The sequence below is a fragment of the Vanellus vanellus genome, assembly GCF_965231255.1.
Source record: "Vanellus vanellus genome assembly, chromosome: 2".
Taxonomy (NCBI): Eukaryota; Metazoa; Chordata; class Aves; order Charadriiformes; family Charadriidae; genus Vanellus; species Vanellus vanellus.
Genome location: NC_138906.1, coordinates 32,782,593 through 32,808,480, shown reverse-complemented (window position 1 = coordinate 32,808,480; position 25,888 = coordinate 32,782,593). Strand labels below are relative to the sequence as shown.

Below are 25,888 nucleotides of genomic sequence, written 5' to 3'. Positions count from 1 at the left end.
TGTAATTCAGTTGCATGACATTTAAACTAGATGTTACATCTTTATAATTTGTAGCATTTAAAGGAAAAAAGTATGCATTGGGACATTTTGATGTGCAAATGAAAATTACAGAAACCTTTGTTTTAGGCTATATCTAGTAATTTTTAAATGTTACTAATCATGAAAAAAACCTGACCATACTGGGAAATAAATTTGTCAGAAACATTTGACATTCTTCTGGAAAGTGGAAAGGTACATGAGACCTAGAGAAGATCACAAGGAAAGTAGCAGGGTTCATAAATCTCTCTAGCACATGTCCATTTTTTACTTAGTGTCTCTTTGTCCGCTCATGTCTGATTATAAATTGTATTTTCAGTTAAGGTGTCTGAAGAGAGATGGAAACAGATGCCAGGTAAGCAGCAGCACTGTAAGTCATCTGTAAGTCACCACCCCTCTTAAACCTCTGATTAAGAAGTAACACTTTTAATGTGTACCTTGCAACTAATGATAAGCTAAAAGATACCTTAAAATTTGTATTCCTTTCCATTTGGATTTCAGGGCTATACATTTTTGAGATGAGTTATTCCAAGCTTTATAACACTTTTTATTCTGTGCATAAGATTCACGTAAAACTGGAATGTGAACTATTTGTATAAATTGTGTGATTAAAGCTAGCATCTTAATTGATTCATATTTTATAATGTCTTAATTTTAAGGACACTTAACTGACACGCAAGCTCATTTAGTAGAACGTTACCCTATTAAATCTTCTTATTCATTTAAATATTTGCTTTCAATGTTTATTATCTGTCTGAAACCATGAACATGAACCTGATTCCAAGATATATTTTCTGCATGCAAATTTGCTCTTATTTACTGAAGTTATTTTTTTTAATGTGTTTACCTCAGTAGACCTTTGAAAATGTCTTCAGATTGTAATGAAGTTTTTCAAGATAAAAAATAGGGGGGGGAAATAACCACTAGAATTCTGTTTCCATTTGCGACAGAAATTAACTTGTCCAAGACAAGTGGATGAGAGAAATTATGTATGCAGGTTATGTGTGCAATGACAAATCTATTCTGAATTAGTTATAGAAAATATTTAAGAACAGTAAATCCCTTTCTAAAGTTTCATCTTTAACATGACTAAAGTCAGTGAGAAATGTAACATACTTCTAAAGAAAGCATTATTACTGCTTTCTGTGTGTTTTCCTATCCTTGCCCTTTTTTTTCCTTTATTTATTGGTCCTTCAGATTCCAGTAGTAGCATCAGGACTGATCATAATTATGTTCTCTTGAAACAAAAAGTTTGGCAATGCTGAAATGTGTATTCCAAGTGGTACACTGGAATTGCACTTGATCACAATGTCTGAGTAATTATTATGACTATTATTTAAATTATATATTTATTTCCATAGTATTTTGTGGCTGAGGCTTCCATGTTTTAAATATGTGTTGCTCTGACAACAGAGAAAAAGGTTATGTCATTCCCATAGTTGATTTTTTTGTTGCAATAGTTTGCTTTTCCTGTATGATATTTTAAAACCTCACTAATAATTTAATTCTGTGTTTGCTGGATAAACTATGAACATGAATTGTTTAAAACTTCACATTTCTATTTAAATTAAGAAGTCATCTAAGATTCACATAAAACGAAGATGCAGGTATGCAAGGGTTATGTTCACATTTTCTGCTTATATCATATGTGAAGAGTAACAAAGGCTGTGTGTTATTTCCAGGTCTGAGACTTAACAAAGGCACCTCTACATCCCGACCTCCTACTCCTGCCAACTTACATTTACCAGACATGATACAGCTGAAGGATATCGTTTGCTATTTGTCACTGCTAGAAAGAGGAAGACCTGAAGACAAGCTAGAATGTATGTTCTTTTAAGTTAATTTTATATATTTATTTCAATAAGTCATCAAAAATTCTGATTCTAAATTTTCTGAGTTTAAGACTCAGTTATTAGTAGCTGCATTATAAAAATATGTTTCTAGGTGACCATTATTGCAGAAATGATCTTTTATTCTTGCTTATAATATTAATTTGATGAGATTTTAACTAAATTCTAACACATGCTAAGATAAGGAATAAGGATCATACAGTCTTCAATTTAAAATGATCCTTTCTATAATGTCATCTCTTGATAAGTATCAGATATGAGAAAAACAAATGAAATATACAGAAGATGCTTAGAGAGTTATAGAAGTGGTGAATAACCTGTAGAAAACAAGCTCATTCAAACAAAGAATAGTTGTTAATATAGGCCATGGGCTGTATAATACTAGTGAATACAGAAAAGCCAAGAATGATCCAACTCTGCACCACTGTTGGCAACGAGTGTTTGACACTGGCATCTAGAAATTACTTGTTTTTTTTTAATTAGGGGCCTGGTTCATTAAAGCCTGACACCTCTGCCTGTTCAAAAAATAACTGAGAGTTTGATCTGCGAATCAGAGGAAAAAAAGGAAAACGTGTGTTTCCCTATTATGGAGTTGTAGAAGCCAGTTTTCAAGATAGATAAACAGTCCATCCAATCATATAGTCCTTACTGAGACCGAATATACTTTGATATACATAGCTGTCTATAAAAGAACTGTGGGATCAAGGCTGTAATACTGTATGGGAAGGAAATAATACAAGAGGAAATGCAAACAGTAGCCTGCTTCAGCCAGAATGAGAAATTCATTACAAGGTTACATGACTGCCTGTTGTTGAAGTATCTTGATGTTTCATTACCCGTAGTTAGCTTACAAGGACAACTTTGCACTGTAAGGTCACCAATACTTTTGCCTCAGCAAAGATTATAAGGAGCTGTCCCCATATTTGGTAATACCAGTTTGGTATCATATGACTAGAATATGAGGATGTATGCATGAATGTGCATTCAGAACACAGCATGGGAAAACTAAGATCCTAGATTTGAATTCAATTTACAATATAATAACTGTTTCATGGCAACAAGTTATTCGAGGCTTATCAGAGCTGTGAAGACCTCTATGCACAAACCATAGCATGCAATGGAGATCAGTTGCCTGCCCTGGTGTCAGGAATTGGTGCAATGAAAAGCGGGAAAGCCAGAAGAACAGATGATTGTTGTAGTGTAGGGGACGTTCCTTGAACTTCCTGCAACAGGAACTGCACAGGCAAAAGACTATGATCTATATGATTTAGGAGTGAGAGAGCCTGATCTGATAAATGTGTGGTACCTACGTGTTTCATATATTCAAGATAATTTGCATTTACTACATATAATTAAGGACACGGTTATTACATAGTTTTATTTTCTACTTTGTCATACAGAGCTGAAATATACCACATATTGTCGCTTTTTTGTGTCAAAATTTGTGTGCAGAATTCCCTGTTGATTTTAGTTGAATTGTCCTTAGAAATTAATGGTATAATTTAACCCTTTGTCTGAAATAATTTTATAGCAGTATGTCCTGTGGCTGTAAGGTAAATTATAAATTAGTAGCAGCAGAGTGAAAAAAGAAAGGATAGCTTATTTCAGAGTTGCCAACATTAATATTAATACTAATCTCAAATCATGATTTTTTTTTTTTTTCTGTTGACAAGAAATGGAAAGACTCTGAATCATAGCTATGTTTGGAAACTTGATTCATGACAAGCAGAACATGGAAGCAGTGCTTTCAAATAAAATGTGATAAAAGCTGGAGATTTTTTTTAAGATGAAATACACAAAGACAAAATAGTGTTTAGATTTTGGATCTGTATGATCTACGGATTTTCATAGATTTACAAATATTCCAGCAGGTGAATGGATTCTCTAACCTATTAACAGAGGATTTCTAGAGGTCTTAAGCACTGAGATCTTTACCTGTTTGACATGCTCAGCATATCTATTAGTCGTAAACTATATGTGGCCTGAATATAAAGAATATCCCAAACTTTCCTAGCAGAGATACATTGGAAGAATTTAAGTTCTTTTTTTAAGGTCATATTGCAAATAGTTCAAGGAGCATCTATATTAAGTACCTTCATGCTCTGTGGCTCAACCTGTAGACTTGATCCATAGAAACCCTGTTCAGCTCTCCATATTGTTTTCACATGTGCCAAGCTTTGCTTGCTGGTGCCCACACTATGATTCTTGAATGTGTAAGAAAGACCCTGGTAAGTATGCAGGGTGCTTCCTAAGAATTGAACAGTGGTGTTTTGTAGCTCAACTTTTCTTCCTTTAATGACCCCAACAGCAAAAATTATTAGCTCGCATTCACATGAGGCTTTATCAGCACAACCTGGTCCTCAATTTGTATGTGTTTTTTATCAGTATAACCATGGACACCAGACATGTATCTCTTATGAAACTGTTCATAGAAATGACAGGAGGCGGTATGAAGGGCATCAGACAAATGGTGTGGAGGAAGTATATGACCTCCACAGGTACCATAGCTTTATGAACATAAGATACTTACCAGTACTCAAACTTCTCTCCACTATTATGAACAGAAGCTTGAAGAATTAAGAGTTGTAGGGTTTTTTTTTTGGCCAGTTTATCTTATCAGGATCTTATCTCCAGGTTATTCTGTTTCTGTTCTTTCCATGCCAACAGAAGCTTCAAGAATGCCACACTGTTCTTTTGTATTTTTGCAGTAATATGATTAGTTATAGTCTGTCGTTTTGTGATGCTATGCAGTTCTTGGACACTCAGGCTTCTGTGGAGTGTGACAAACCTTACAGTTTTCACAGTGCATGCAGTGGTGAAAATAGAAAGTTCATTTAGCTCTTCTTTGTGCATGTATTTCTGAGAATGAATTCCCCAGTTTCTTCTCAAAAGGACATAATTTTGAACTTTTGGAATTTCTGGGATTCCACCTTTTGTCATAGGCAAGATTAGAAGTCCAGAGGCTGCAGGTGAAAGTATAGCAGTGCAGCAACTGATCTCTTCTTGTTAATTCATTTTAATACATTTTTAATTGTTTACAAAAGGTATGCATTCTAGTAATAGAAATTTAGTGGCCAGTCAGTGCTATCAGGTAAGAGGGTGGGAAAAGAAATACAAAAGATTGACTTGGGCTCTGTAGTCTGCGTCACAACTTTTGTTCGTTTTTGTTTTTTTTTTTTTTAATTTTATTGTGGTTTTGTTTTTTTTTTTTTTTTCTCCTAGAGGACGTAAATCAGCAAGAACATGAATATTTAGCAGGATATGAATAGAAAAGAGATTGCATGCCACACCAGTAACATAGTTTTTCAGAGTCTAGCCAAGAGCACAGATTAAGCCTTTTCACTAACCAATACATATGTAATTGGAGAAACTTTGTTTGCTACAAAGGTGAAACAGTTATAATTATGCTAATGTCTGTTTTTTAAATGACTGATTAGAACTACTGATTCATGCTAAAGGAAAAACAACTTGTAACCATTACTCCTCTGGAGTGGGTAAAGATCAAGGAGACGCTAAAACTTGCTTTTGTGATAACTGTAGAACATTCTTTCAACCAGTGTATTACAATTGCAGAGGAGGAGGCAGGAGAACCAAATGATTTGAACTTTATCACGGAGTGATTTAGTGATTCATCCCTATGGAAACTATAAATGCTTACTGGTACTTTTGCTGGTTAATATTAGCTGTCGTGTTCTGGGCAGCTTTGGAAGAAGGCGTACAAGCAGGGACAGTGCCAATCTCTGGTGGCTTTTAGCATTAACTGTTGTTTTACACTGCAACATTTCTGATACGTAATTCACAGGCAAAGAAAGATATTTTTGTAGGTTTTCTTAGCCTATAACTAATGAATAAGGGACCTTTGTAGCTTGAAGTAATGTACTACAGTAGGATATCTTCAATCTTATATTACAGCTCTTAAGAGCAGTACGATGTAGTGGCAAAAAAACTGCTGAAGTGGTAGAGAGGTATAGTACTTACCATTTTTCCCCACAGTTAGGTGATAAACTTGGGAATAAGATAGGGGATACAAGAGAAGCAAACAAATCTATATAACAGTTAAATATGTTTTGCTGTAAGTAAAAAATAATCAAATTCTTTCTGAACTTTACTTTCTAATTGCTAAGAATTTCCTCTCATTTCTCATTATATTGTTTCCTGAAAACTGTGATAAGCTTTGCTTGCAGAATTTATTGGACTGTAACAGCATTTTCTGCGGATCCAATGTGGTGGGATTGTTCACTGCTGAATAGAATCATAGAATTGTCTAGGTTGGAAGGGACCTTTGAGGTCATCGAGTCCAACAATTAATGTAACACTGCCAAAACCACCACTAAACCATGTCACTAAGCACCATGTCATATGGTCATATGAATAGGTCATATGTTATGTTTGCAAAGATATCTGATAAGAGAGTTTGTAAGCAGATTGCTTGTTTTTTGCTGTCAGTGAAGGCATTACAGTGTTCTGGAACCACTGTATATGGGTTTTCTTCTTACTCCTTAGAAAATAGATCTAGGGGGAGAAAAAGAATACTTTTGAAGGGGATGGTGTTTAGATTACAGAGCTCTGACAAACTGTCCCAGAAAGTAGGGACAAAGAGTGAGGTATTCGTGGGCTTCTGGTTTTCATCGGTAGCATTTTAACAGTGTTACTACCAAAACTTCAGGCTTCCTTCTTCTTTGCAGTCTAATGCAGTATATGGTCAGTAGACTAAGCTGCTTTGAAATATCTTGATAATGGCGGACATACCCACTCTTGTGGCTGGAATCAAGTGATGATACAAACTTGAAGGTATATGTTCTTTCTGGATGTTATCAAAATGCAGCTATTCTTGTCTGGGTAGCTCCCCAAAATGCTGGGAATATGTTTTCAAATTGATGAAGTGAGTCTGGTCCTGGGAGGAGTCATGCTGTAAGTCTGTGAGGAACGTTTATTGTTTGATTTGGTTGACTAGGTACTTCAATTAATAATCCTCTGTTTCATTTAGTTGGTCAGAAAGCATTTCTAAAGCGCTATTGAATAGTGATAGCTGCAACCAAAGGAGTAGCATAGCATTGTAACTTAAGCAGGCTTACCAACACTTGCCTGACTAATTGTGTTATCCTGTGTCTGGTGAGATGACAGAAAAGGGCCTTTTGGGGGTACCATGAATACATATCATTTCTAGAAGGAATCAGAATTAAGTTTACAGGCCAAATTAGCTGTTGGAGTGATTATGTGGAAAAGGTGCAATTGCACTGTCCCGCTAATATGTCTCGTTGGAGGCATTGTGGCAGGGTAGTCGCTGAGTGAACCTCTCGCATAATACCAAGTGTTTAGTGGGTCTACAGTTAGTGTGATTGTTAAAGGAAAATGTTTATGTTTGTCCTTTCTTTGAAACTCAGGTTTAGTAGTTTTGTGTTTTGGTTTTGGTTCGTTTGTTTTTTTAATGAACTAATGTTGTTACTATGTTTTCTAACTGAGTTTCCTTCTCTTTTTGTTTCCTTTGTAGTTATGTTTCGCTTATATGATACAGATGGGAATGGATACCTGGATAGTTCGGTAATGTTGTTTATGTATTTTAATACATTGTAAGAGTATGTCATAATGGAAAACCTATACAAAACTACATTAATCCAAATCAAGTTTATATTTATCCTTAATTAACAGAAGCAGTATAAACTATAGTGAATAAAAAAATAACCCATTTTGAAACTAAGTCTTGAGATTTCTTTTACTTTAAACTGCTGCTTCTAGAACTGTATAAATAATTTTCAAATGCTGGCACTGCTGTTGTGGAGTTCTGTAGTCTTTTGATTTTTAATCATATTAATGTATTACTGTACATATATGTACTGTACACATTAATGTGATTCCTAAAATTCTAATATGCTGCTGAGCAATGTGTATGAAAGCACCATTTGTAAAAATTTAATTAAAAGGGGAAAGTGTGAGAGTCACACAGTGGATATATGTGGACAGATGTCAGAACTTCCATATTGTTCCTAAGAATGGAGGAACAATATTAAAGACAAAGTTTTGAGGAATAGCCCAACCAAACATTTGAAGAAAAAACATAATATAGCAATCATTTTTAAAAATGTAAGTAGTTTTTCTCTTGTAAATGTTAGCTAACAGAACTAAGTATTTTATTGGCAGCTTGGGTTTTTTTTCTTTTTTTCTTTTTTTCTTTTTTTTTTCCTTCTTCTTTTGTATCTCACTGAAGTAAGACAGCATAGAGTGGATAGCTAAAGAAGAGGAGGTGATTCCCATAAATGATAGGGGAATAGGGAAGCTAAGTTACATAAAGGTATAAAGTAAATACTGTAACATAGTTTTAGGCAATACAAAGTATTAATTAGGTAATTATTCCGTAATAAATGCACATGAGAATTCAGAATGATTCTAGATAAGCATTTGAGTGTGTTTACAAACCATATTGTATATATGAATATGGAAAAGCACTACTGATATGTGATCGAGGGAAATTGCAACACTGCAATGGTAAGGAAATATGACTATACTGCCCACTTTATGCCTTATTTCCGTTAGAAAGTTGTTAATTATACAATTGCTGTCAAAAAAGTAGTATGTTAGGGTGCTGGAATTTAGAGGACCTTACATCGTTATATCACAGGGCAGACTTCAGATCATGAAACCAATGGTTGAATGAACAACTAGGAAGGAAGAATCTATTACTACTTCCAACCCAGAGGCTGTCCTTTGATTGTGGGGCTGCATTTCACCTCCCTGCATGCTTTGCGGTCCATGCCTGATGTTTTGCTAGTGAAGCAGATTCACCTAAGAGTGGACAACTTCCAGTGTAAAGGACATTTCATTAGGAACATTGATGAAACAATGTCACTGAATGCAATATGTTTGAAGTTGCTTGCATCAGAATTTGTCTTTATATTATTTCATTAAATATTATCATTCTTTTTCTTTCATCTGTAGGAGCTGGAAAATATCATTGCTCAAATGATGCATGTTGCAGAATACCTTGAATGGGATGTTACTGAACTGAGTCCAGTAAGCATTCATTTTATCGCAAGTTTTTAATGTTGCTAGAGGTGGTGTTTAATCATGTTGTGATAGTTCATGTCAACATGTGATTCTATATATTAGTAAGATAGAAATAATAATAGTCTGTGCTCTACCGTGACCTTGTTAATTAGCACTTGTATGAGTCTTTTTCTGATTAAATCTGATCTGTGAAACATTCTTGCTGTAGTTCAGGGCTTTTCTTCAGTGTATGTAGGAAGTAACTTATAACACAGCTGCTTTGTCTCTGAAAATTTCTGAAAAGTAACTACCTCTTATTTGTAGTGTATGTATTAAGTACACAAGGGGACACAATTTGGTTTGGGAACTTTAGGTGATAATAAAATGTAAACAGCAATATGATACTTTGTTTTCTGAACTATCGGTACTTATTTTAATGCAAGTGCCATACAAATAATATTTTCCTTGCTTTTTGCATGTCAGTGGTGGAATTGGAGATCTGCACATCCCTTTGTGCATTATTAGAATATGGAATTTATGAGATTTTTTTTGTAGATCCTTCACGAAATGATGGAAGAAATTGACTATGATCATGATGGCACTGTTTCTCTAGAAGAGTGGATCCAGGGAGGAATGACAACAATTCCACTCTTGGTCCTCCTTGGGTTAGAGAATGTAAGTATTAACACAAAATTGTCAAGTTTCTGCTTGCATGTCAGCTGTGTCCCTTAGGTTATTTTCTCTGTTGCCTGTATAAAGAATGACTTTTCTTTTTTTTACTATGGCAGAATGACATGCAAAGAACATAAGTGTCTTCAAAGTTAGAGGTACATTAGCATGTTTTAAGCAACACCAGATGCGCCAGCTGTGGAGCGGGAAGTTGTAAAAAGCTGAATAATTTGTCCTATTAACAGCATATTGTTAATTCCTAGCTGCAGTGCTATCTGTTAAGAATGTTTTACTGCCCATGTGTACGTTACAGCTGGCTTGGGCAGTGTCTAAGCTTCTCAGCATGGTGCTGTGTTGTGTGGCCTAACCATATGGAGTCCCAGAACAATCTAGGTTGGAAGGAACTTCTGGAGATCACCTGGTCCAGCCTCTTATTAAAGGCAGGGCTGCAGATTGAGTTATCCAGGGCCCTGTCAAGCCCAGTCCTGAATAATTCCAGTGAGGTGGATTCCACCAGGTCTGCAGCCAACCTCTCTCAGTGTTAGTTGTTCTCAAGGGAAAGAGCTTTTTTCTTAGGCGCAGATGGAATTTCTTCTGCAGCATTTATTGCCAGTTGGCTCTTGTCCTGTCATGATAAATCCCTGTGAAGAGAGTTCTGCCATCTCTCAAACTACCTGAATAAACTACTAAATAGCAGTATCAAAGAGAACACTTACACCAAAGGATAGAATGTTATGAAAGAAGAGCTTATGCTCTGTACATTTACAACTTCATATTAAAGATAAGACAGATGTAATATGATTCATTTAATACCAGTTCAACACAGCTGTTTTAACACTGGCGTGTTGCCAGTGCCACCTGCTGTCCTGTATCTGAGCTAATTTTGAGCACATGTATCTTAGCATATGTTTCAAATGCTTTTCTGTTATTTGATAGAAAACATTTTTATTAATTTTTTTTTCTGAAGTCTTTTTCAGATACTGAGGTGAAATAATAAATACTACTTACTTTCCCCATATACTGCTACAGCCTGAACTAAACTTAGACTGCTGTAGTTATTCTATGGTATTTTATTTTCTCAAAGAATGGTCAGACTGAGATCTTCCATAGGGAAATATGCAACAAACCAGTGCTTTTAGCAGAAGATCTAAAATTCTTGCAAAATCTTATTAATCAAATTATCAGCTAAATATCTGAATTGAGGATGACTCTCAGTACATTGGATCACTGTAAGTGCTAATTCCCTAATTCTATATGTGTGACTGAGTAACAAAAATGTTAAATTACTTCCCTGTCATGAAACGAAAAATCTTTATCAGGCTGCATTCCACAGAATTACTCTAAACAAAGAGCAGCAAATACTCTCAAGCAAGCAGTATAGCGGATAACTGGTAGTCGTTTTCAGTACAGATTTTTCTTTTGTGACAGGTAGTGTAGCTGTTCTGGGAGTACTTTTCAGTGTTTACACTTCCTTCTTTCTAAATTTAAAAATAAATTCCATGATAAATTAATGCAGATCCTTCTGTAGAGATTTATTTTCATATTAAAGCAAAAGCTGTGTAATTAGAAATAAGCTATGTAAATGCATGTTGTCGGACATTTTATCCTTTCGAGTATTTTTACTGGTTATTAGATAATTTATCTTGCTGTGCATAGCTCTACTGTGAAAATAATAAAAATACGATAAACTGATCAAAATTCTGTAGTCTGCTATCAGCATGCATCAGTGTTTCTGTTATCAAGAAAAGTGTTTCTTGTGTTGAAGAGACATATGTACAGTTGTGAAAAATTGTAACGGTATGCAAAATATCTTTTTGATCAATAGGCATAGTTTTATGAGTTGAAAGTTGGAGTAAAATGGATGGAGTGGCTTTTAATGCTTTTTTAAATATTTTACTTTCTTGTGAATGAAGTCCATTACCTACAGAACGGTGCAAACTGAATTGGTACTCATTTGCTAATGATTTACTAGGAAATGATGCCATCCTCTAAAAGGGCTCCCATTTTTCTTTTCATTTTTAAAAGTGCTCTTGATTTCTTAAACCATTCATGTAATATGTAGAGAAAAGCCAGATTTTATATTTTCCATCAAACCAGCAAAAAGTTACTACTTCTGTTTGTAAACAGTTATAAGTGATCAAATCTAAGTGTATTTTAGGACACTGAAAAGTTAAATCAAGAAAGTTAAAACTCTTTAATACCTGCCCATTATTATTTGTGTAAACTGATAGCATGATTTTGATGTTTTTACAGCATCTAATGCGTTACCCAAGCTCTTCATTCCAGTGCATCATTCCCATTAGTGGAATGCTGTTATTTGTTTTCACGTGCTGTTGTTACATTCTAAAAACCTAGCTTCCTAGGTCTCTGCTTTCTGGCTGGTGTTCTCTCTCCTTATAGTTATGATAATGAAAAGTAAAATAAGAGTCTTTTGACTCAAATAATGAAGTTCTGATATCTTAAAGTTTTCCATAGGCTGATTAGTATGTGAAAATAAAGGGTAAAAGGGCATAACCTACTGGCTTAAGCTGCTTAGACATGTCCAGGTAGTCTTCACATATTGAAAAAGCCAACTCCCCCCCTCCCCTCCCACCCCTCAAAACAACCAAACAATTCTCTCACCTTCTTTTAACTTTAGCCAATTATGCTTTGGCTTTATGCTGAACTCTGACAATAATGAAATTTTAAATCCAAGAGATCAATTTCAGAGCCTGTCCAGTATGATAATGACAAGGAATTGCCAGTGTAGTTTATTTAAAACAATAAATCATGATACCAGTGAAGTCTTTAATTTGTTTTGGGTTGGGGGATAGGGTTGGTTCATTAACTTACTGTGATATACTTAACCCTTGTATAGAGCTTGTACAAACAACACAAATTCTCAGTTGGTGTAATTTGTTATGCTAATATCAGTGAAGCTACAATAATTTATTTCAGCTGAAGGTTTGCCATAGTACCTTCAGAATTCAGCTACTTTGTACTTAATCTTTAGTTTCCTTCAAGAACTATAAAAAATGTAAAAAAAAAAAAGTAAAAGTTTTATATTAAAATTAAAGCCTTTCACTCAGTTTTTATTACATACTATATTAGAAGCTTTAGTTACAATAATCCAAAAAAAAAAAAAATTCAGAGAAGCATTTAAGCGAAAAATGGAACTATATTATAGGAAAATGAAAGAATAAACTAGTTAGCATTTATAAAATTTGTGGTTGAGATAGCCTAATCTGTTACAGGTTTGTGGTCTTTGCCCTCTGACTTCATCAGTTAGCCTCTTCTGAAAGACAGGAGTATCAGGATGTTACTAGAAATATTAGCTGGACAACTGTTACCAAATTAAAAAAAACAAAACAAAACAAAACAAAACAAGGAAATCTGCCTGACTTTCCTTCTGATATTTCTCTCTCTGTCCTGCTTCCCCTCACCCTTTTCCTAGACTTTCGTGAAACTTCTAGTGTCCTCTCAAATTTAGTTGGGATTACTGAATTAATTTAAAAGTTGCTGGAGCAGTTTAGAGTCATGGACATAAAGGGACAAAGATCATAAAAAAATCTCTTTTCTCTGGGAAATCAACCTAAATATCCAGTTTATGTTATCTTACTGGGTTTTATGCTTTCTATTTCCTCCTAAAACTTGTGTTTAGAGTTGCTGTGAAGGCAGAATTTAGAAATACAGAGTTTTATCTCCAGGAATATTCCAGGACAGAAACAATGTATTCTTATTTTGGTGCTTTTCAAGGCAATTGGTGTGCTAAACAAACAATTTCAGTAAAAGTGAAGGAATTTAAATAAGAACTTAATTGATTCTTATTCTATAGGGGTATTGTGATACACATACTGTTTGGAAATTTGTTTTGTGAGAAAAGACCGTGAAATTGTTTATGTATATAATCCATTTGTACTTGGATGGCTACACTTTTTCCACTTAGCAGTGGCTATGTTCTGTACCGCACCTACTGAAACCTTTGTCTTTAAGACCCATAGTTCTTACTCTGAGATATTTAGTTGTACCAGTTTCATGGAAGTTGTTCCAAGAAATTTTCTCATGAAAAGTGAGAATATCATGAAGAAAAAAAAAAATAGTAACTATAGAAGAAATTGTTATTTATGTGGTGCATTTTTTAATAAATGTATGAGGTAGAGATTTTTTGCCGAGTGTCACACTTCAGTCTGCAATTTTTTACAGTCCTCATCAACTTTCCAAATTTATTATTGCTTCTTAAGGCAATAGTTTGCTTGTCTCCCATCAAAACACAGATTGGACAGAGGTGTTACTGCATTACTCCTTCTGGTTGATAATTACACTTTTGGGAAGTGGCCTGTTGCATACTAGTGACCGTGAGGCTATTTATTCTACTCCTCCACAGTGGAAACCTTCAAAATTTCTGAGCTTTTTATTTAATTCTATGTTAATTAAAGTAGATCAAAATTGTCAGTGAAGTTTGAGAGTTACTCCATTGATTCCCCTAGCATTGCTTAAAATGTCCTTTGTAATCTGGGCACAAAGAGCCATTTAATGACGGTTTGCTCCTAAGGGGTTTTGTCATCCATGAACGTTGTACTCTGCTCTTCATTAGAAGTTCCTCACTTGCACAATATTATTCCACCCTGTTCTAATAAAAGCACTTGATTTCTCTTCTGAAGTAATTCCATGCCAGATGTTTTGGTCTCACTTCTCTTGTAATGGATCTTTGCTGTCACCTCTGTTACTGATTGTACGAAAAGTAGGTATAAACTGCAAGTTCGTAAGTGCTAGTTTTTAAAAAAATCCTGTGTTTGAGGAGTAGAAAGTATTTTATTCCCTTTTCACTGTCCACTAGATGTCATGGTTGCACTGTATCTGGTACTGTACAGTTGCTGAAAAGCTGCCCTAAGATGAGAGAGAGATTGTAACAACAGTAAATGCTTCGTAAAGTCATCAATAATCTGAAACCAGGTGACTGTGCCTGTCAAAAGACTTTAAGTCACCAATTGTAATTTTCAATCCATTTCACCTTTAAAGTCAACGTAAATCTCAATGAGACAAACACATTTGTGTTGAAGTGTGACTATGCTTCAGTGAAATCAGAAGGAAATACTCTTACAATTTTATTTTGGATCCTCGAGCAGCAAATATTATGCTATTACACTCGAAGAATTTAATAGGTAAATTAAATAGGTAAATTAAACTCTTTTTTAGCCATGTTGATTAAATATGGGATGTAATACTCCCGTGTGAATCCATGCTTGGCAAATACTGATTCTTACATTGTATATTACGTTATTGTTGGCTTACTTTTTGAGCTCTGAGTTTGTGAAAGTGGAACCAAACTGGGGACTTGCAACCATTTGCAGGTCTGGTGTGGGATTTGCTGCACCATGAGGAGTCCCTCTCAGGCTGAAGTCTGAAAAGACTGTTTAAATACCTAGGCAGTTTGGTAGAGTTGTATTTCTTTCATTCAGCGAGGAATTAGGGTGATCTGGCCTTTTATTTTCTCCAGTGATATTTTTATAAGTCCTTTTTGAAGTTTGGCGGGTGATTTTTCTAAAAGGCCTAAGTGCTGATGAGCCATATGATACTTCCATATGTACAGAGGGCAAAACCAAGCCCCTGCTAGAAGAAGCTGTAGCTTGCCCTCTTTGTGCCAGCTCCTTACCAGCTGGGAAGCAGTCACCCTAAGTGACAACGGGAGCTATTTTACCAGTATCATTTCATTGCATTGCCAGGAGAGGGGGTAATGTTAATGCTTTGTGAGACTCCATAGCAGGAGCTGCTAAAGTGCACATCTCTTTTCTTGACAGTGCTGTCTACTTTTATGCTGTGCTTTCTCACACTTCTTTGCAGGAAGTTTGCAAATGCCTTTCCTTACTACGGTCCATCCTTTGCTTTTGCCCGTAGGTTGGTAAAAGCCCTGGAGAAGTCAGAGGTAACTCTAACCTGTTCTGTGCATAACATGTAAAATAAATGGTATTTCACGAGGTATACAAATTTGCCATTATTTAAAATGTAATTTCTGCAGCATTTCAGTCCCTGCAGATGACAGGTGACTAACAGTTTAGGGACAGGGAAACATGGTAGTTTCGCTAATTATGAAGTTTGTTTAAACAAATTTGTTTCCCCTCCTGTGCTCCCTTTTCTGTGCTGTCATTTTCTCATGTGCATATTAATGCTTAAGCATTTCTGGATGATCAGGATAGTACGCTGGATATGTGAATGAAGGCTGGGGAAGTGATTTTCTTTTTTCTTTCTCCAGCACACATTGGGGACACACGCAAAATATCTCAGAAGTTTGAGGAGCCCTACCGTGTACCACGTCTCTTGAATGAAGTTACTCACTCTGCAGTTGAACCACAAGAGACTTAAATCCCCTCTCCCCAGCCCAAACTTAGTTTAGATATTAGGAAGAAATTCTTTACTCTGAAGGTTGTGAGACCCTGGAACAGGTTGCCCAGAGAAGTTGTAGATGCCCCATCCCTGGAAGCGTTTAAGGCCAGGTTGGATTGACCCACCTAGTCCAGTGGAAGATGTCCCTGCCCATGGCGGGGGGGGGGGGGTGGAAGTACATGACCTTTAAGGTTCCTTCCAACTGTAACCATTCTATGATTTGATGATACAACAAAACCTGACATGAACTTAACTGCATTTGTATTAAAAGGAGGTGCTCTGTGGTTTAATGAACATCCTTCCCACCTTCCCACTGACTGAACAATACCCAAAGATCAGTCATAGAAATGTCTTAAAGTCATGCAAATACTTTTAAAATTAAATGAAAACAAAATAACAGTAGACAGTGAAAGAATAACTTAGCAGACTTGCTAACATCCAAGGTTCTCTCTTGATTGCTTGTTACTGACTCTTCTCATAGAAAAGACTGAGCACGCTGGTATTCTAGACAATCTGTAGCTATTGTAAGTGGGAATGCTTGCTAGGATGAAAATTACCTTTTCAAGTCTCAGAATCTTGAGACTTGTGCTTGAAATCTGAAGATCTCTCTGGCTACTTTTATTGACAAATACCTAAAAAGCTGAAGTAAGGGAATATTAAACCAGATTAGGGATGTGTAACTAAATTCTGTGACTGCATAACATTTTCCACTAATTCTAAGGCTGGCTCTTCCATGGTTGACTTGCTTTTTAAGGTCAGGTCCTTCTGATAATCAAATCCATGGTAGAAGGGTCAGGACCATAAGTTAAGAGAACCATTGTTAACAAAATAAATGTTACTATTGTCATTATATGCTAAAGTCTGTGTATGGCATATGGAGGCTTCATTTTCAGTGATGTATAATGAAGTGAGGAAGAGATTTTTACTGTACCTGCTCTGCTTTGAGATCTTCTTAATGACTGTTTGTTTTTAAACCCTTTCTCAGGATATGGAAGCAAAATGAGTGAATGTCAGTAAATGCACTGATGTGTCAGAATTGTGGATTTTATTCATACTTAAAGACTTGCATTGAGGGGGCTTTGTTTCACATTATGTCTTTTTTTTTTTTCTTGGCAGTGTTTTAAAAAGTTATGTGCATGCATAATCATATGCAGCACTTTATTGCTTATTTTTGGCAGTGCACAAGAGCAAAAATTTAATTTGCTATTTTCCAAAAGTGCATTGTGTTTATGTAATGGATTTGCATCAGTTGCAGTCTGTAACACAGTTAAGTGTTTTAATTGGCAGAACACCCACATCAAGACTTGTTTGTTTTTCTGATAAGGAAAATGCCAGCTAAGTTAGTCCATATGTTCTGTTCAAATAAGAAGCGACATATTCACATGTAATGGCCATTCTTTAAAAATAAAATTAAAATGAAAAAGTAACGCAAAACTAATGTTGAAGAGGGGCAAGCTTATGCATAATTATGAATTTTTGTTAATTTTCATAAATAGCAAATATTTTTCTAAGGAAAGCTGGTCAGCTTGCATTTTAAGTGCCTTGTGGTTTATGACTGTATCTGTTGATGACCTGAGTAATGTTAAAATGAAAGTGTACATTGTTTACTGTTTTTACTTGGAAGGATTTACGTGGTCTTTAGTGAATAATTGTCTACTTTCAGAAGACTTGAAACTCACATACTGTATTGTAGTTTAACAATACTTTAAAAATGTGTGGAATGTGGTAGTAAGATGGAAAGCAAAATAGAAGTTACAGAACTCCATTTAATGAAATACATCCTCTTCAGCTGCCAGTCATGAAGGAGCTTGACAGCCTTCTAGTGCTCCACAGCTGCAGAATCTATTTCTGCTTCTTCGGGGGAAATTGGAAAACTTCCACACTCTTTGCCAGCCCAAGAATCCCACATTAGGCATCTGCTCTGCTCTTTCTGCAGAAAGGGGGCCCTGACATTGCCCAGCTGTCAGAGACGGCATTTGATCTCCTGCTGGTAATATCGGGGGAACTCCACTTAGGCTCTGATCCTGATATCTCAACAGATAAAAAATATTCCAGCTGATTTGGGTTCCTTTTGTTTCTAGGGAATTTGTAAGAATTATTCAAAGTTGTGTTCTGGCTCGGACCTGGCTTTGAAGCAAACATTGTTAATTTCTTGGGGTGCTAATTTTCCTTCAGGATTTTTACCCACAAGGATGAAGTAGTCTTCATCATCTTTGACTTGTCATTAATGGCTAACTCTTAGAATAGAGCAATACTGATTTTTAAGGACGTAAGTCATGCAGTATATGCTACTATAGGAGAAAACTGATTTTTTATTAACATTTATGTCCACTGACTTACATTGACTGTCCTTATCAGTGAAAATCATCATATTATTGAAGATCTAGTCAGGAATATTGTATAAACATGATTACAAATATTTTTATAGTTTGATGTGAGAAATCAGAAACTGGATGAGAACCAGCTGTTGCTGTGGCTTCTGAGAACTAGGGGTTGATGTGGCTTCTTTTAGCTATGTGAAAATTTCTTTTTGGTAATGAAATAATCAAGAAGACCATAGCGTTTCAGTAATACACAACAAAGAATCTAACTACTGCAGCCCATTTCCAGCTGGTAGACATTAACTGCCTTTGTTCCACTGGATGTTATATTTGTTAAAAATAAAAGAAGAAATAAAACAAATCCAATGATACTACATTAGGTTAATCTAATTTTTTTTAAAATTCAAAACCTCTCATGATTGCAAAAAGAAAAAGCCTGATGGCCACACTTGCCAAGAAACCTGGAATTTACAGAATTAATTTAACATCTGTACCAAATGCACATCATTTTAAAAACCTTGTAATAACAGTGAGGTCTCGGAATGATTCTATTGAGAAGGAAGAGAAGAATCATGCAACTGAAAGCTTATTTTCATAAACATAAATGTTTTGATAATATTTTAGTTCTGCACATGAGTTACAGGGAGCCCCTGAGTTGTAAATGCCGATCAATTGATCGATCAATCTATTCATGCAAGATTTGATTATAGTGCTGTAGCTAACACAAAAATGTGGACTTAAATGTAAGGAATTCAATTTTTAGAGAAGAGATCCAGGATGTAAATCTCACCCTTAAATACTTGCATTTTGATAGACTATTGGCAGTAGGTTAACATCAATTAAAGCTGGCAATAGGTATTCTTGTAGTGTGGTTAGATTTCCCACTTCACGTATGTTGATACATATCCCTAATTCTAAGGGTCATTAAAAATATCTCTATAGTCTTTTTCAAATCCATTCTCTTGTTCATTTGGGGAAGTTTTACCATCTAATCTGCAGCACCTTTATTTTTAGAATTAGTCTAGAACAAATTTTGGTAAGTTTTATTACTAGTTGTAATTTAATATCAGCCTAAATTTATTGCTAGCATTGTGTAGCAATGGTGACAGCAGCCTGGTGTTTTTCTGAGTCGTTTTTGAAACACATGGACATCCATGAGCTTCTGAAGAATTTTTTATTATATCATTGCCTCTGTATTTATAATGATTATACTGTGATCTGGTGCAGAGTATTAAACGAAGTAACAGCTTGTCTTTTACGTTCTTGCGTCAATCTCCAATTTTTATTGGCACTTATATATTTCATTGTTTATTTTATTAAGTGAAATCTGTTTCTTTTATGTCCTGTGCAGAATGTGAAAGATGATGGGCAGCATGTATGGAGACTGAAACACTTTAACAAGCCTGCCTACTGTAATCTTTGTTTGAACATGCTAATCGGAGTAGGCAAGCAAGGTCTCTGCTGTTCTTGTGAGTATACGCATTTCAGTGTCCATTTGCATACATGTCTATTCCCAGAAATGTTGCACTCGCCGCATAACAAAGAACTAGTAGCTTCCCAATACAAACCCATTGCCAGCACAGTGCTGTCTCCCCTTGTCTGTTTGAGGGAGTTTTCTGTATTATAATAGCTCTCAGTGTTAGTTCCCTTTGGAGTCTGCCTCTTTTTTTTTTTTTTTTTTTTTTTATTTTCTCTTAGTAAGTATCGTATCGTGTTATTTATTTAGTAATAATTATTCATATTCTTTTATAGGTATCAGCTTGACTAGCATCTAAGTCCCATACTTGTTTATTTAAATTTTGCACAGAATTCTTGGTTTGTTAATTGGAAGGTAAAAATCCCAGATTCCCGGAAATCAACTGGGAAACTGTTCTGTAACACTTCTAAAGTTTTGTATGTTTACTTGGTTTGTAACCATGAATTTCAGTCTTGCCACCCTTTCACACATTACCTGATTATAGATTTTAAGGTAAAGGAACACAGAAAAACTTCCGCATCTAATTTGACCTTCATTAGGCTATTAGATGCAGTTTCTACAGTTCAATTCCTTTTGTTATATCCATGTATCTCCTAATAATCCATGTTTGACCAGCTCATAACCTTTATCTTGAGAAATCAAATCTTGCCGAAAGACACCTTGTCTCTGTTTGAATGTTTCAAGAGATGGATGATCCATATCTTTCTTTTGTGGTGTGTTGCAATGATTGATCATCTTTTTTTAACAAAGACCTGTTTTCTGATTTGAATATATCTGGTAGACGGTTCCAGTGATTGGTTCATGTTATGCCCTACTCCATTAGATTAATGAGATCTTTAGTACCCACTGTATTCTTCTCATGATGGTATCAAGTCACCTTTCATTGTTCTTTTTGATAAATTAGTCAGTTTCTTAGTGTAACTTACTTTCTCCATTTTTGGTAAGAAAGATAGCCCATCATAGCTGATCAGGACCTTTCTGCCTCTACAGTTCTATTGATTTAATTCGAGATTAGTCTGAATGAATGAGGATTTTGGAATCAGCTGTTACTCTCTCCTCTGAGGGCCACAGATCTCTCTAAAACATAATTCAGATGTCAATCTTTCACATATGGCTTTTCACATTGTATAATTTCATTCACAATACTATGGAATGAGAGAGTTACATTTATTAAAATTCAAACAAATAGAAATTGCATAATGTTAGATGAATAAATGCTGATGACAGTTGCAGGAATATATATAATGCTGAATTGACTATTAGATCTTGATATGTTACATTCTTTAATATTCTTATATGTCAGACTGATGTAAACTTAATCCTTGTGAAGAAATATAGGCCCCGTATATGTTTGAAAGAGAAAATTCTATTGAGCAAATAATGTAGGTCATCTTCTTCAGTGGTATTCAGAAATGTATCGATGAGTTATATAAAGTAAACTGCCCCCAAAAGACCAGCATTACAAGAGCTGTAATTTTCTCTGCTGCAGTGTACCTCTTGCAAATTTATTTGTTGCTGTGCTTGGCATTTACTTGGTGAGAACGATGGTCCCAGAGTATCTGAAGAACGTCCACATGCACTTTCTAGTTACTTCATACAGCAAGGGGCATGAGTCTACTTACAAAACTCTTACACTATTTCCTTATCTCGCTAAGCTTCTTCACTATATTTTCAAAGCATTGCTATAGATTTCATTATTTGCATTTTAGATTGTGTGGGAGGAAAAAAAAAAAAAGGAAACTGCAGGGGGCTTCACCATCCCTCCATGGTCCAATCAACAATGTTACTCCCTGCAGTTTGTCTGATTAATGGCTGCACCTCCCACTGGGTTTGTGTAATAGGTGCAAGCAAGGTGTTTAGAAGTACTTTGTGCTTAATTGCTCTCGAGGTCAAAAGCGTGAGACATATACCATGCAGGGAGAAATTCATTCTCAGTTTTTAATAGTTGACTCTATTGAATGCAGGTAGAGGCTGTAGCATTATTTCCTCATCTTGGCATGGTTGTATAGTTGAAGTCGGGAGAGCTTTGCATTGTACCCTGACATTTGTATGTTTTCGAATGCAGCTAGTGTGATCTTTACAGACCTGATCAATAATAGTAGTTACCTAAAACTGGTGTGGAGGGGTTAGGAAAGGAAAGCTTCTCGGGAGTTGGTATTTGGGAAAGTAAGCGTTAAAGTTGGGGTGATTACATGGAATGCATAAAAACAATTGCTATCTGAAAATGGACTAATCAGCCATTTAAGATTTATAAATCAATAGAAGGAACAACATAAATTCATTGGCTTTTATTTTTGTGCTTGCCAGCTGCTGTCATGCCTATAGTTTGTAAAATATAGATTTCTTTCTACCAGCAAATGACACCAAACCATTTGGCAGTCATCAATTTGTCTTTAATATTTTTGTCATTTGGGAATTATTGTGAAAAATTTAGTGAGCTCTGATTTAATTAAGTGTTTCCTGTTATGCAATGATAGTGCATTCTTGGATTTCTCGCTTGCATAATATTTCCTGTTCTAATTGGCCTTTTGTATTCCATGGAAAAAGCAGTCTAGTTTTAGTTTTCATTGACTGATTGGATTGATTATATAGAGATGGCATGCTGGTAATGTTTTTTGTTTCATAAAAATTTAGTCAGAAACACCATTGTCTTGACTTCTATTAATGTATTTTCTTTTTTCAGTTTGCAAGTATACAGTCCATGAGCGCTGTGTCTCAAGAGCTCCTGCATCTTGCATCAAAACATATGTGAAGTCCAAAAAGAATACTGATGTAAGTTTGGGGTAGCATTAATTTTGCCATGTACCTTTTAATTTAGTAACTCTATGTATATCCACATTTTTCTTTTGCAGGTAATGCACCATTTCTGGGTAGAAGGAAATTGTCCAACAAAATGTGATAAGTGTCACAAAACTATAAAATGTTACCAAGGCTTGACTGGGCTTCACTGTGTTTGGTGTCAGATCACAGTGAGTATACTATAGTGCAACCTTTAGCACAGATTAGAGAGGCAAAAATCTGCCTATCTTTTTTATCTCCTCATAATTCAAAAGGTCTCATTAAGTTTTGTCATCAGGAATGGACAGTGTGCATTTAAGAAATGGCATATGCAGAATATTCATAGGAGTCCTTAATTGTTACAGGCAAATACGCTTAAAGGTCCACTCTGCTTCAAGGCGATATACAAACAGAAATAATATATGTCATTCTAAAGAGCAGAATTCCCAATCTGCATTACAGAAAGGTTATAAAGTATATAAGTACTGGGGGACGTCAAGGTCACTGTGACACTAGGGCAAAATCCTAATTTGTGGTGTACTGACAGGTAAATAAAATTGAGGACATCTTGTAGGATACAGTGATTTCAGGAGTCTGGAAATAATAGCAGAGACATCTTGATAATATACTAATCCGTGCACCAAGTCTAATATATACAACTTTTGTGCGCTCCTTATTCAGCATGAACCAATAACTGAAACTAATGACATTCAAGGAACACTGCCCTTATAAGTGAGATCTTCATGCTAGAAGGAGCAATGCCAGTATTTCTGTTCCTAGCTAGGGCAGGATTTAAATCTAAATGGGGAGAGATTCAGCCTTCTTTTTGGCTTTTTTATTTTTTTGCTGATATTATTATTGTTATTGTTATGGAACAGCAGTTGTTTGTTCAGTGTTTTAAATAATAATGTGAGACTGAGGCATTAGTGAATGTTTGTTTTCACCATACAAGTTTGCATGTTTTATGACATATTTTCTTAACACAAGAATACAAAATATAAACCATCATCAAATAAAATAGATCCAGGATACTTTCAGTGATAAGCTGTCATGATTACTTAAAAAACAATATTTTAGAAGAAAGCAAATATGTAGTCCAGATTGCTGTCAAAATTTGGATAATTTATGTAGAGAGTAAAACACCCAATCCAAAATTTTCGCATGCAGATAATTAAGTGTAGGCAATGGCTATTTGTGTTTAGGTAGATAAATAAGAGTATTCCACTCTAGATAAAGAAAGGTTTACGTCTGTATAATATGCGTATGTCATTCAAGAAATACATATTATGTAAGGCTCCCTCTTAAAGTAGAAGGATGTTGCAGATTCTGTAGCTCCTCGGAAAAATTATTTTCCCATTATTTCATGTGAATCTGAACCAGATTTGCAAAGACCTTTTACTTCTCAAAGATACATACCAAGACTTAGAGGACTTCCATAAGAACAGATATTCATGGAATAAATACCAAGGAATAGTTTATCATTGAAATCACTGTGAAGAAGGAGGCTAAATGGTTTTGAAAATATTTTAGAGGCTTGTGTGCATATTTAAATACTTAAATATCAAAATTCCAATTAAAAATGGGCCTATGTTTTTTGACAAACAAAATTGAAAATGATGGCACAGAGGTTTACAATTTTGCAATTGTATTTCCATCAGTAATTTAAAGATTTTTATTTTCTGTAAAAGTAATGTTATATTTTAAAAATAACTTTATTAATATTTTCATTCAGTTTTTATGGCTTCAGGTGTAAATTAGACAGATAAGTGAAAAATGAGTATTTCTACAGTTTAAATTATATGTTTTTCAATCTCCTATTCACTTTTCTTGCAATTCTGTGTAGTCTATATATTCTATTGCAATGACTTTTTTTGTTAATGGTAATAACTTTATTACTGAAAAAATGGTGTTTTAAAATTCTAACAGATGCATGATTTTGAATGGATATTCTGAAGTTATATAATTATCATCACATCCTTCAGATGTTTTCAACTCCTTGTACAACAACACATTTAGAGCTTGTAGCTGACATATTTTTATAATGTAAGAGGATGCTAGTTATTACACAACTAATTCTGAGCCTCTTTCATGCATTTTAAATATCTCTTCTTCTTACAACTTAATAGGGTCACTTCTAATGTCAAATAACTGAATCAAATCCTGAAATTTAGAGATGCTTTTCACTAAGGAGGTTTGTTATACTGAGTTCTTAGCCAGGCCCATGATTTCCTCTTCCATTAGTAGTGGTAGTTCTCTACCACGGTCTAGTAAATGCTTTTTTTCATCATTTTCTCTCCAGCAAATATGTTTTTTCCTACTTTGCAGGTATCTGGTTGTGAGGGGGGTAATACTCTAAAGGAGCTAGGTTTGGGGTAAGGGAATTTTGGGGAAATGTATTTAAAATCTGCTAAAACACTTTTTGAGAAGAGATGCATATTATTTTATTACATTGTCTCAAAGTGTTATTTTCATTAAACCTACATATCTTCTACCACTTCTGTTGTCTGCTATGCGCCAATTCTGTTGTCAAAGATCAGCAGAGACTAATAAGAAGATTAAGCTATTTTTTCTTAGATAAGTTTGCATGCCACCGAGTAGCAAAGCTGCTAATTACCACCGAATGTGTGAAGATACTTTTATTTGATGTAACATGGCCTGGTGTGCATTAATTATGGTACAAGTAGCCTTACCACTGAGGCAGAGAATTAGCATGACAAATGATTTAGATTACAGGGGTACCAAAATACCCTCACAATTGAAACTCGTTAGACTTTTATTTTCTGTTGCTAAGTAACTGCCTGAAAAGGTAACTTTGCAGTATAAATGAATATGGACAAGGCTAATATTAGGTGTCATTCAGTTCAAAATTCAGAAATGTTGCGTCAACATTAACTGTACCAGATAACTTTATGGAGACCATATTATTGGTAAAGCTTATACACATGAGCAACTGGTACAATTATATTGTAACTTTAATAGAGTTCATACTGACATAGTTAAATCATCTAAGGGAAAATGTATCAGTTGTTGGAAAAATGTGATTTACGGATGCAGACATTGAATGGCAGATTTTATAACAGCTATTGAACCTGTTGAACTAATCCTGTATGCTACCTGTTATACTTGTTAAATCACTTGTTAAATAAGATTTTGACTTCAAAATTTCTGATATTTATTCTCCTGACTGTTTTTCTTTAATGCAAATACACATATCTTCTCAAAAATAAAATATTCATCTCTGTGGGGATTGCATGTTTACTTGAAGAACTTAACTCAGCTATTGAATCAATGCAGAAATAGAATCATACAATCATTTAGGTTGGAAAAGACCTTTAAGATCAAAATAATAAACTTTCACAATATGAAGTTATACTTTATTGTGGCTATCTCTAATAATATTTTGAAGTATACCAATA

At 35.0% G+C, this 25,888-nt stretch overlaps 1 protein-coding gene across 4 annotated transcripts in view; it reads left to right on the top strand.

Moving 5' to 3' along the window:
- DGKB (diacylglycerol kinase beta) overlaps positions 1-25,888 on the top strand; it is a gene marked incomplete at both ends in the record, with an annotated part of 333,552 nt that overhangs the window by 60,266 nt on the left and 247,398 nt on the right. For all 4 annotated transcript variants that reach the window (XM_082479865.1, XM_082479864.1, XM_082479867.1 and 1 more), the window contains 7 exons: positions 1,719-1,859; positions 7,378-7,427; positions 8,820-8,894; positions 9,423-9,542; positions 19,569-19,686; positions 22,378-22,466; positions 22,547-22,663. In XM_082479865.1, coding sequence (XP_082335991.1) covers positions 1,719-1,859; positions 7,378-7,427; positions 8,820-8,894; positions 9,423-9,542; positions 19,569-19,686; positions 22,378-22,466; positions 22,547-22,663 — 710 coding nt within the window. The remainder of the gene's footprint in view (positions 1-1,718; positions 1,860-7,377; positions 7,428-8,819; positions 8,895-9,422; positions 9,543-19,568; positions 19,687-22,377; positions 22,467-22,546; positions 22,664-25,888) is intronic.